Source organism: Triplophysa rosa, linkage group LG24 (genome assembly GCF_024868665.1).
Source record: "Triplophysa rosa linkage group LG24, Trosa_1v2, whole genome shotgun sequence".
NCBI classification, from domain to species: Eukaryota; Metazoa; Chordata; class Actinopteri; order Cypriniformes; family Nemacheilidae; genus Triplophysa; species Triplophysa rosa.
This window is the reverse complement of record NC_079913.1, coordinates 13,013,977-13,027,078: the sequence shown is the minus strand read 5'-3', so window position 1 is coordinate 13,027,078 and position 13,102 is coordinate 13,013,977. Positions and strand designations below refer to the sequence as shown.

General features: G+C 33.7%; 1 protein-coding gene across 3 annotated transcripts in view; it reads left to right on the top strand.

Annotated features, from left to right (window-relative positions):
• itih2 (inter-alpha-trypsin inhibitor heavy chain 2) overlaps positions 1 to 13,102 on the top strand; it is a 19,755-nt gene extending 6,653 nt beyond the window's left edge. For all 3 annotated transcript variants that reach the window (XM_057324571.1, XM_057324572.1, XM_057324573.1), the window contains 18 exons: positions 253 to 291; positions 863 to 1,035; positions 1,118 to 1,222; positions 2,009 to 2,171; positions 2,272 to 2,508; positions 2,756 to 2,872; positions 3,955 to 4,123; positions 4,216 to 4,341; positions 5,853 to 6,034; positions 6,542 to 6,727; positions 6,989 to 7,128; positions 8,614 to 8,792; positions 9,025 to 9,168; positions 9,480 to 9,593; positions 9,692 to 9,890; positions 11,034 to 11,206; positions 11,929 to 12,040; positions 12,941 to 13,102. In XM_057324571.1, coding sequence (XP_057180554.1) covers positions 253 to 291; positions 863 to 1,035; positions 1,118 to 1,222; positions 2,009 to 2,171; positions 2,272 to 2,508; positions 2,756 to 2,872; positions 3,955 to 4,123; positions 4,216 to 4,341; positions 5,853 to 6,034; positions 6,542 to 6,727; positions 6,989 to 7,128; positions 8,614 to 8,792; positions 9,025 to 9,168; positions 9,480 to 9,593; positions 9,692 to 9,890; positions 11,034 to 11,206; positions 11,929 to 12,040; positions 12,941 to 13,088 — 2,706 coding nt within the window. In that variant the 3' untranslated portion in view covers positions 13,089 to 13,102. The remainder of the gene's footprint in view (positions 1 to 252; positions 292 to 862; positions 1,036 to 1,117; positions 1,223 to 2,008; positions 2,172 to 2,271; positions 2,509 to 2,755; positions 2,873 to 3,954; positions 4,124 to 4,215; positions 4,342 to 5,852; positions 6,035 to 6,541; positions 6,728 to 6,988; positions 7,129 to 8,613; positions 8,793 to 9,024; positions 9,169 to 9,479; positions 9,594 to 9,691; positions 9,891 to 11,033; positions 11,207 to 11,928; positions 12,041 to 12,940) is intronic.

Here is a 13,102-nt window from a genome sequence, read left to right as displayed (position 1 = left end):
CTTCTGTTAGTTAATAGATTTTTTCCCCCTAAAGTGTTAATGCAGAAATTAACTTGGATTTTTTTGTTTATTCATATTATTAATATTAATATTATTTTACGTTTTTGTTGGTTTTGTGTTGAGGAACAACTTCTGTTAGTTCATAGATTTTTTTTACTAATGTGTTTATGCAGAATTTCACTTGCATTTTTTGTTTAGTCATACTCATTATTATTATTATTATTATTTTACATTTTTGTTGTTTTTGTGTAGAGGAACATTTTGACCAGTGAAGAGGAAGAGGATTTTGAGGTATGCTCTCGCTCTTGTTATTCCACTCTAATCTTATCTATTAATCGATCGGCTTGTTTGAAGACACTACGGTTATTGACTTCCCCTTTGCTGCTGTTCTACTTCTATTTTTTACAAGTACCCAATTACTTTAGGTACTTGGCTATTTGCATTTGTTGTAGTTCGCAATTTATTTTGCAGTTCTCAAAATAACTTTATTCTGCACAGTAAAAAAAATGCGCAATTGTGTGTCTGCTATTGTTTTTCCAAGGAACACATTTGATTTGACCTAAGTAATGTACTTCAATGCTTAACCCATATAATAATAATAGCTAATTTCTGCTCAAATTTTAAACGATTTAGTTAATGGCAGTTTTTGTTGCTGCATCTGGAGACCTCAGCATGTTTTTAATATACAGCAACATACTGTTATTATGCTGGTGGGCACAAGAAATATGAATTCAGCATGGACAATAAGCCTTAAGTCCAAATTTTTAGCATATACCATTTGTCACTGTCAAAAATGTTTATCGTCTAAATAACACATGAATGACTGATTTGTGTATTGAGCTCTATATGTAATGTCATGTAGGCTATCCAGGGCAATGACATCACTGTTAAGAGTTATAAGGTGGAGAGCAGAATTACATCACGATTCGTTCACACCACAGTCAAGAGCTCTGTGGTTAACTCGGGCCCAAATGCTCAGAGCATCGGCTTCAACGTACAGATCCCCAAACGGGCCTTCATTAACAACTTTACCATGTGAGAGCAATGACACACAGATACTCACACATAAACACACAAAACACATGGACCTGCTGTATGACCCGTGGCTGCTTTTCAGGAATGTAAATGGGATCACATTCGTTGGCTCGGTAAAGGAGAAGGCAGTGGCGAGAAACCTTTATGCTCAAGCAAGAGCACGCGGAAAAGCTGCTGGTATTGTCAGGTACCGCATTTATCGGATTCTTTCATGCATATATTCATGTCTAAAGCCAATTTGCTTATACTGTAAAACTGTGCTGTTTTGCAGCAGGTTTGCCAGTAACTTAATGTAGATTTAATTTACAATTTTCTTTTAAACAACCTCACCTAGTTCTTTTATTTTTAAGACTAAATATCTTGGGTCACTTTTCTTGTTATGTAAATGTATTGTGATTTAAGAAATGTTACATATTTTTACTAGAGCTCATTTTTTTGCAGCGTCGCTGTGCTAATGCCAGTAATGAGTCTCTTCTTGCTCATTTTGCTTTAATTTTGAATAAAGTAAAGTTTAACTCAAATTGAAAACAGTAGCCTACTAATAGGAAAGTAGTATTAAGTAGTAATTAAATCTACTGTAAGTTACTGGCAAATGTACTGTTATTTTTACAGATTTTTCACGTATAATGAAATACGGTAACAAAACATCAATTACAGGAAAAAGACAGCATATTTTCAAGAAAAAGATGAAACTATTTAATTTTACAAGAATTTTTTGACGTTTTTAACAGTGTCCCAGCTGTCGGAAAATTACAGTTTTTACAGGATTTTTTAAAGGTGTACATATTTTTAAGAGAGCTATATATCCAGATTTTTATAAGTGGTTTAGAGATACACATATGTTTAGTATTTATTCAAAATGAATTTTATATTTGAAAATCATTTATTTCATATATTCACAATTAATACTTTTATGTTCTGTTTATCCCCATTATAATGTGCAATATACATTATATGCTTTTTTGTTTCTCAGGACTAACTCTCAAGCGATGGAGACCTTCAAGACAGAGGTGCATGTTCCTCCGGGCAGCAAAGTGGAGTTTGAGCTTCACTATCAAGAAATGTTGCAGAGGAAACTGGGCTTCTACAAGCACACCTTGCACATCCAACCTGGACGCCTGGTGCCTCTGCTACAAGTCAGTCATACACACACAAGCACAAAAACTTACTCTTACATAAAGATGTGCATCACATGACCTCTAATACGTGCTTTTGTGCATGTCTTTTTATTTCCAGGTTGATGTTTATATATATGAGCCCAATGGCATCAAGTCTGTCACAGCCCCTAACACGCTTGGAGAGCAGTTTGCAGATTTGACCAAAATCACCCAGAGCAAAGACAAAGCTCATATAGTGTTCAAACCAACACTACAACAGCAGCGCAAATGTGAGACCTGCACAGAGAGCGCTGTGGATGGGGTATTCACCGTCATGTATGACGTTCTGAGAGAAAGCAATGCTGGAGAGCTGCAGGTGTGGAAATATACAGTATATGCTTACACATTTACATTTTGACGCACAAACGCATATTTATAGGACTACTACTGAAGTACATTGCATTGTGGGATACAGTTTAGTTAGTAGTACTCAGTGCACACAGAAAATGTACATACTGGCACAGTATACATATACTGCATACTACAAAACTATATGAGTGTGATTGTAGGCACATAGACTAAAGAAATCATTGCTGATGCATGTTTCTTTCATTATCTTTCAGGTGTCTGATGGTCATTTCATTCACTTCTTTGCACCCTCTGATCTCTCGCCTCTCCCCAAAAACATTGTATTTGTCATTGATGTCAGTGGCAGCATGTGGGGATTGAAGATGAAACAGGTAAGGATGTGGTAACCTACTTTCACATAGCAGTTTCAAAAAGTTTGTGAAGACAAGTTTTGTTAATTGTTAACTTCCTATTTAAGCAGACATCAAATGTAAAGTGACCCAGTTTACTTTTTTAAATCACAGCACATGTGCATGCTATAGATGGTTTCATCAGACAGGCGCGCCTGGCCCAAAGTTAACTTCTGGTCTGTTTTGGGTTATAATACAACAATTTAGTTTATATTGACTTTACAATATTAATAAAAATAACATGATTATATTGTATATAAATTGTATTAAATTACATTGAAATTACTCAACAGTTATAGATTCTTTGCAGAGGTCTATCGGAAATGGGCATGTGAAAACAAAAATATAGCCATTTTATGTTCTATGTAAAGAGTTATCCCTTCTTCATTTGTAGGGTATTATTGCTTTTGGTTTGCACATATTAATTCATAGAAATCCTACAATGTTGTCTCTCAAAAACGAGTGTGTCACATCCATAACGCATGAATTTTTCTCTCGTTTAAAATAGAAAACTAGCTTAGACTTTTCTGATGTCTAGACTCTATCATCAGAGGTTTCATAAAATATAAACAGATCATTCAATTTATTGGCAATACTTACGTTCTGTAGGAATTTATATTTCAAGTTTTGACTGAAAGTGTCACATCCATAATAATGGAATTGTCCCATAACGTTTCTCGATATACTATATATCTATATCTAAAGATGTGGTAAATAGGCCTGTTCTCATAAAATGTAGAATTGTTTCATAGAAGTTTATTTTGTAGTCATCATTATCATCTTTGTGAACAGCACCTGTAATTTATTTAAATGATCTTTATTTATAGGAACTTAAAGGAATTCATTGTTTTATTGGTATATAAATAATTTAAAAGATGAAGAATTTTAATTGATTTTCAGGGTGGTTTTAATCGTAGAGAATAAAACATATTTTATTATTAATATATATTAATTCATCAATTTATTAGTGTATTATTCTGTTTAAAATAAATTTCTATTTTATTCAATTATATTTAGATATATTTGATTATATTTATCTGTGTTTCTCTCTCTTCCTATCTTAGACAGTTGAGGCAATGAAGGCTATTCTGGATGATCTATCAATGGATGACCACTTCAGTATCATAGACTTTAATCACAACGCCCGCTGCTGGAGTGAAGATCTGGTCCCAGCTTCCTCCATTCAGGTGGATGAGGCCAAGAAGTACATCCAGCATATCAAACCTAATGGAGGTAAAAGGGGAACAGAGAGTGGACATACAGTATGATTTAAAAAGTATGTGTTTGTGTGTTTTGGTGTGATTCTGAGTGACATTTAACCTCAGGTACAAACATCAATGAGGCTCTACTGCGAGCAGTGCAGATGCTGGTGAAAGCGTCCAGTCAGGGACTGATCGAGCCCCGTTCTGTGTCTATGATCATTCTGGTATCTGATGGAGATCCAACAGTGGGTAAGAACATCATGCATGGAGTTTATTGATACAGTAGGTATATGTTGTGTCGGATTTACTCAGAAAAAGTAATTAATTACTAGTTACTAATTACATATTCAATAGTGTAATTAGATTACTGTACAAATTATTCTCTCCAAAAAGTATTTAGTTACTTATTACTTATTACTTTCTATATAGTAACCTTGATTAGTTAAGTGATTAAAGGATAGACATGAAACGGCTTAAATAATTTAAAACTACACTCTAAAAAGTAATTTGTTGTCTCAACAAACATATTGTATATTATGCTAAGTAGCTTCTACTTAAAAATAAACAAATTTATAACATTTTTAGCTTAACTTAAAATCCTTGGTTCATGCAACACAAAAATTACAAGAAAAGCTCAAAAATATGTATAAATTGAATGGAAAATTTTGATTTTTGCAAACTACAGTTAAAATGAAGTAAACCTAACATACATTTCCAGTGCAATGAACGTAATATTATCAGTAAACAAATGCTGCAAGGAATACCCATAAGCCCTTGCACCTGAAAAGTTTGATTATTCATGCCTTTTTTAAATAATAAGCACTTTTGGGGCATTTATATAGATTTTAATAAGATGTATAACGAAATGTAAGATGTAAAGTATTATTGATGTTGTTTTGTTGTGAATAATCGTTTTCTGTGAAGTTATCATTCAGGTGATTCATGTTCTTTGGTAAGTATAGACCCTGTTCAACCCATGGCATTTCTTCTTACCACATTAAGGAAGACACACATGCGAAAAGCGGTATGTTGTGTGCTTCTGTGGAGAATCATTCAATGACTGACATCAAATCAGTCATCAATTATCTTATAATATTTGTTATAATAATATACTTCACTATGCTATATATGAAGGTAAATTAATTCAATATTTTAGTACAGCCTACATGAGCACTGTAAGTTGATTGAACTCAGGCTACATCATTTTTTAAGTAAAGAAGGTCAAGTGAACTCATATATTTGTGTACACGCAACGAAGATTTTCTTGTTATTTTGACTTAAAATCTCCTTAAGTTGAATTTAGTTAAAATGCAAAAATGGTGCACACATATTTTAAATAAAGTCAACACATCATGTTTTACAGTGTACATAAAGTAGTATTATTTACTGACCAAATATTACAAATGTGAGAATTATTCATTAAAGCACGGATTTTAAAGTTAGACTTTGAATTTTGATGTCAATTCCACTATTGCACACACTTACATTACACAAAGTATTTAGTTTGACAGAAGTAACTGTAATTAAATTACATAAAAAATTAGAGTTATCCCTAACTTTACTTATTCAAGGGAAAGTAATTAAATTACAGTAACTAATTACTTAGTAACTAGTTACACCCAACACTGGTCTTTACTGAGAATATTGGATAATCTCAGTTTGTATCGGTAATGTGTTTGTTGTTCTCTAGAATTTTGTATTAAATAAAGGTGTTATAAAAATAAAAAGAATTCTCTCTCTCTTTCTCTCTCTATCTTCAGGAGAAATAAAGTTGAGCACTATTCAGAAGAATGTGAAGCGCGTAATGAAGGAGGAGTTTTCACTCTTCTCCCTTGGTATTGGCTTCGACGTGGACTTTGACTTCCTGGAGCGAATTGCCATGGACAACAGGGGCGTCGCCCAGAGGATCTTTGCCAATCACGATGCATCAGAGCAATTAAAGGTACAGTGTTCGACTTGTAAATCCGGTGACTGTGACGAGCAATGAGCAACATTATTAGTTGTTTCTGTTTTGTTGCACTGGCTAGCCCCGCCCACAATTACATCGCTTTAGTTTAAAATCCTGCTGATTGACTTGTGTGTACTGTTCTGTGTTTAGGTTTAGGTTTTTTGCTTTCAGTGAGGCAAACATTACTGTCACTCTCAATAGTACAAGATTAAAAGAAAACACATTTCTCAATGCATTTTTTCCAAAAAGCATATGTACACTTCTAGCATATAAACAAAGCTGTCATTTGTTTATTGTAATTTCTCTGAAGAAAATGTTATGAGAAACATCTGACATGAAGTTGATGCACGACTGCAACCTGCCTGAAAACTATTCTGTTTTTTAAAACTAGCTATAGGACTTATAAGATCTTTTATTTTTTTCTAGACCTTCCTGTCTGTGAAATGTGTAAATTTGGCATTTGTGATTTGACTAATAATTCTCTTCTCTTTCTCCTTCCAGGAATTCTACAGCCAGGTCTCCTCTCCTGTCCTCAGGTCCATCACTATCCACTTTCCCGAGAATGCCGTAAGTGACGTGACTCAGAACAGTTTCGACAAGTTCTTCAGCGGTTCAGAGGTGATAGTGGCTGGAAAACTTCAACCAACAGACCTCACAACTCTGCAAAGCTTCATCACCGCCTCTGCTGTGAGCGACATGTCCCTTTTGTCTCTCAGTTTAGAAATGATATTAGATCCACCATCACAAGCCCGCTGAATAGATCAGCATATGTTGTGTTTTAGATGTTAGTATGGCAGGCTTCTTAACTTAATAGTTAAGAAGCCTGGATCCAGCCTGAGAACACTCTATAAAAGGCTGGTTTATTATTATGAATTCAATTGGGTCAAATCTCATTAGTCTGTAGAGAAATGATTGACATCTTTAATGAGAAGTAAATTTCTCTTTTAGGCCAACATGGACCTTAACATGCAGATTGAGGCAGATGTCAAGGAGCTGGACTCAGCGCTTAACTCACAACAGCATTCCTTCACCGGCTTTGCCCGACAAATGTGGGCTTACATCACTGTCAATCAACTACTAGCCGAACGGTAAGAATCACAACTCTGTGTTCACTTACTGCCTCTGTTTTGAATCTGGATTCAACTTTGAGGTTAGGTATCGGATCGGAATCAAAAAGAATAGGAATCGGATACTTGAAATCAAAATTTCAGTTCCTCTGATCAATTCCTGTGTGCATATTTTCAGAACTGTGCATTTGTTAACTTGTGATCTGCTGAAATCTTAATAAAAGCCCTTATGAAAATGAACCATATTTTACTATAGTAAGCATAGTTTAACTACTGTATTTGCAGTAAAGCACAGGAGCCACTAATTTATTTTTGAAAAATAGTTGCATTATAGTTAACCATGATGTAGTCAAACTATGGTAATACAAATTGTAATAAATCTGACAAAACATGGTTGCTATGTGTGTACACAAAACGTTGCTCATAAATATAAACTGTATATATTTTTGCAAACCAGTCAATAAGCAGGCTAAATGACCATACAGGTTGATATCTAGTAAATGTTTTACTTCAACCGTGCGATAAGAATAGAAATCGATAAGCAGAATCGCAATCGTTAAAATTCAAACGATACCCAACCCTATCCATAAGACATTCTATACTTTATTTTCCAGATATACTGTTTGTGCTAATCAGATCTGTCTCTTAAAGGAAAAGCTTAATGTGACTAAAAAAATTACATTTGTCGAGTTTGGAATGGTACAGTGTAGTTCAAAAGTTGATTTTTCAAGACATTTGAACCTTAAACTATATTAAACAAAACATCTAGTTGTATTTTCAATATAACTTCATTTTATAAGTTATGCGAAATACAACTAGATTGTTTAAGGCAATTTAATATGATTGAACTTCAAATGACCGGTTTGATTTAGCTTAAAAATGTAAGGCAACTTTTGAAATACAGTTTTTAAGTAGAATCGTTTACAGTAAGGTTGAATAAATAACCAGTGTTGGGCAAGTTACTCTGAAAAAGTAATACATTACTAGTTACTAATGACAAATTCAATAGTGTAATTAGATTACTGTACAAATGACAAAAATCACCAAAAAGTATTTAATTACTTATTACTAATTACTTTCTATATCCTATATCAACCTTGATTAGTTAAGTGATTCAAAGATTTTACTTTTAATTCAAATAAATAATATAAAACTACATATAGTTGTATTATTAACTGACCAAAGTATTACAAATGAGATAATTATAAATTAAAGCCTGAATTTTAAAGTTAGACTGAATTTTGATGTCAATTCCACTATTGCACAGCACTTATATTACACAAAGTAGATTAATTACATCAGAAGTAACTGTAATTAAATTACAATAAAAATAAGAGTAATCCCTTACTTTACATTTTCAAGGGGAAAGTAATTAAATTACAGTAACTAATTACTTAATAACTTGTTACACCAAACACAACTTAATTTTGCCCAAAACCATTTCTTTAAGTTTACTTATAGAGAAGAATATTGCCTTGAAAACTGTATGGAACTCCCTTTGTGCAGCTCTCTAGCTCCTACTGCAAATAAGAAGCGTAAGATCACCCAGCGGATCGTTGCTTTGGCTGTAGAGCATCAGTTCGTGACCCCTCTGACTGCCATGCTGGTGGAGAGTCAGGACCAGGAGACGGCAGAGCGTCTCATCGCTGACTCGCCCAAAGACTCCAAACACGGCTGCTGCTCCGGTAACCAATACAAAGGGTTTCATCTTTCATATGCAACTTTTATATTATGACAAAACCTCTCCTGAAAACTGTACTGTTTTCCATTATAATACAAGGATTACTGTCACTAGAAAAAACTAAACCAGTATGCCCATTTATATATAATGCATCCCTGCTGTTAGTTGTCAGTAATAGTTCTGTATGATCAGTGTGACAAGACTCAGAAACTGAAAGTCTTTCTCCTTCTCTTAAGGTACTGCTTCTTTATCCGGACAATTGCCAGTAACGAACGTAGTTTACCAGAACCCTCCGTGGGTTATGCCTACAGCCCCTTCTGACCCCAAGGAGGCAACCGGAGAACAAGCTCTAAGTGTCATTCCTAATAGGATCAATATAGGTAATGCAACATAGACCATCAAACCATAGAAAACTGCATTTCCACTGAATCCACATTCTGATGATTCTGTGATCATTCTGATAATTCATTACTCAACATGAAATCAAGCAAGTATTCTCCAATTCCTTGTCTTATTGTATGTATACGATTTATTACTAGTGCATGTTATTTAGATAGAAACATGTCTTTAATCAAAATGTGTATGTAAAGTAACCTGAAATGTTATGTTTCTAACAGAGATGGCGCTATAGAGGAAAAAGTTACAGATTGAACTTAAGCAAAAATATATAATTATGTATTCGTTTTTATAGTCGACAATGACCCTCACTTCATTATTCACTTGCCCAAAACCAACATGGATATCTGCTTCAACATTGACTCCAAACCTGGGCACATCCTCAACTTGCTATCGGATACTGGAAAGGGTAACTTTTTTAGACACATTGCCAAACAGTTTTTAAATGTATGCCGTTATGTTATTTCTGTTTCATATGTGCTTTCTTTTTCCTTATACCTCATACAGGTGTTACAATCAATGGTCAGCTGGTCGGGTCTAAGAAGATAAAGAACAACAAAATAAACACATACTTTGGTACCATCTCCATATACTCCAAAACAGACGGTGTGCAGGTCATAATAGGGACTGACAGGATTGATCTAATGGAAGGCAGAAACAATCACTCTTTCTCTTGGGGAGCAACGGCTGAACTGATGCTAAGCAGGTATCAGAGGCCTAATCTTAATCTTTTGAATGTCGGTTTGAAGACTAGTCCCCTTTGTAAAGCGACCAACCAGTTCAGTTGTTCAGTGGTGGAAATTAAAAGAGTTGATGATACTATCATTACTATACTATTATTAGGACAGTGAAGAAAAATCTTTGTCCAAAAACAGGTCAAGTTCTAGCCATTAGACAGTCAGTTTCTTAGTGAAACTTAATATTCTGAATATTTATACATCATCTGTAAGCTGAATAAATAAGCTTTGTTATGATAGGACAATATATTTGGCCGAGATTCAACTATTTAAACATTATTTGAAATCAAGGCTCTATTTGTTAACCTCTATAATGACGTTGTGGAGAATAAATGAACCTGAAAGCAGAAATTCTAAACTTTACACAGATACCAAACTTGAGTGCGTAATTTACAAAAAGCGGGCAGCGAGTGAAGTTTGTAGGCGTGTTTCCGGCCATTTTGTTCACGATTTTGCTGGATCCACTCACAAAAATAAAGTTTTTATATATGTATGGTAAGAAAGTTTACAAAATATTAGGGCTGTCAAACGATTAATCGTGATTAATCGCATCCAGAATAAAAGTCTGTGTTTACATAATGCATGTCTGTGTACTGTGCATATTAGTATATATTTAGTACTTATAAACACATACATGTACACAACATGTATATATTTAGAAAATGCTTCCATGTATTTATTTATATTTGCCAGTAATTTAAATTATATGTAAATGTTTATTAATATTAAAATTATATATTTTTCTTAAATAAATACGTATGTTTTTATAAATACAAAATTAAAATGCACAGTACACAGACATGCATTATGTTAACCCAAACTTTTATTCTGGATGCGATTAATCGTGATTAATCGTTTGACAGCCCTACAAAATATATATGAAACATGATCTTTACTTAATATCCAAATGATTTTTGGCATAAAAGAAAAATCTATTATTTTGACCCATACAATGTATTGCTACAAATATACCCGTGCTACTTATGGTTTTGTGGTCCAGGGTCACATATATCCATGTTTCTTGAGTAGTTTAAAAATGTTTTCTGACTGCATGTGATTTAATATGATTTTTAATATACAGTATAAATGATATGCAAACCCTTCCTTGTCAGAATGAAGGTTACCATAGTGAAGGAGCAACAGGTTACTGTGACGATTGGTGAGGATATTTCAGTCATGGTTTTGTTGCATCGGGTGTGGAAGAAGCATCCTGTTCAGGTGGACTTCTTGGGCTTTTACATCCCAAATGACAACGAATACTCCTCGCAAGTTCACGGTCTCATTGGTGCGTCATTCAACACTCACATGTCTACAGCTAAGAAATTGCTCATATTAGCGTACAATAACGTATACTATACAACAAACATAACACAACATAACATTCAATTTATAATTCTCACAGTCCTTAAGGTAATATTTATTGTTCTATATTTTTGAAACAGTGTTTGTTGTATTTTACTGGTATCCCAATTTCTTGCCAAATTCACTTTCAGTCTTAGTGCATTACTGTTAATGTATCAATTCTTACAAACAAGTTAAAGGGACAGTTCACCCAAACTCTCACAAATTCTGTCATCATACTCACTCTTGAGTTGTTGCAAATCTGTATAAATTTCTTTGTTCTGCTGAACACAAAGTGAGATATATGGAATGATTATAACCAAACAGTTTTGGGGCACCATTGACTACTATAGTAGGAAAATTACAATGGTAGTCAAATGGTGCCCCAGAACTGTTTGGTTACAAACATTCTTCCATCGATCTCACTTTGTGTTCAGCAGAACAAAGAAATGTATGATTTGGAACAACTTGAGGGTGAATAAATGATGACATCATGAACTATCCCTTTAAATTATTATGTGGTTATCAACAGAATTGATTGAAGTTTAGTTGGACAGAACATTCACAAACAAACACGTCATAGATATACAAGAGGTCCTTAACTCTGTGTGCTAAGTTATGAATGTGTAAATAATGTTATAAAATGGTCTTTGTGTGTCCTAACAGGTCAGTTCACACAGGAACCAGAGGTGAAAGTCTATGCCGTGCATGAGGGAGCAGATCCAAAAAAGAAAGAGGCTATAATGGAGGTGAAAGGCAACAAACTGGCTGTCACCAGGTACATCTGTTTAATGTCTCGTACAAACATTATTCCAGATTTTTACAGTCATTGAAGAGTGAGTCTCAAAAATGTTTTTTTTTTAATCTAAAGAAACAGGCTAAATTGTGCATAATTATGTTTTCAGTTATTTTAACGACAGTCAATAATAGCATACAAGTTACCACCAGAATTTAAATATACATTTTCTCAGTAAAAATGTTCTTCAATAAAAAATGTCTTCAATAAAGTTCCAGTTGTTAACACGAAATAACAATACTTCTAAAACTTTTATTAATCTTAGTTAACGTTAAAGCTGCAATCTGTAACTTTTTTGTGTGAAAAATAAACAAAAAATTTTTTAAGTATAAAATCAGACTGCCTCCTCACCTTACTTATCTTTACTAGGCTTATAATAAAGGTTTATAATTTGAGATGTCGGGTGTGATTTTGCAGGAAACAACAGTTTGATGTCATTTGACTTCAACCCACGTAAATATGTATGGCAAGTAACCTGCAATTTTAGCTTTTAAACGGAGATAAAGATATAGAGCCAAGTTACGGATTGCATTTAAAACGACTTTATTAAAATCATATATATTTATTTATTAATATTTTATGTAGCAGTAGTATTTATGAATGTACAATGAAATAAGAACAAACAATTTAATTGATAGTAACTAACATTAACATATAAATGCTGTAAAAATATATTGCTTGTTGTTAGAACACGTTACTTTATAGTAAACTGTTATTATTTTTGCACATTATGGTAGAACCATACTTATTTGTTGTGATTTTGAGATCTTGACAGGCATTGTGAGAATATTTACCTCCTATTATAAACCTATTATGCTCTTTTCATCCAGTGTATTTATTTTTGTTGTATTTTAAAATGTTTGAATGTTTTTTGTTGATCAGAGGTTGGCAGAAGGACTACAGACGTGATAAAAAACGAGGTTCAGATGTCTTCTGCTGGTTTGTCCACAACAATGGGAAAGGCTTCATTGATGGCAGTTACACCAGCTATATCCTCCCTCGGCTAGACGGCTTTCTGCTCTCTCTCTAAAACAATGTGTTAGA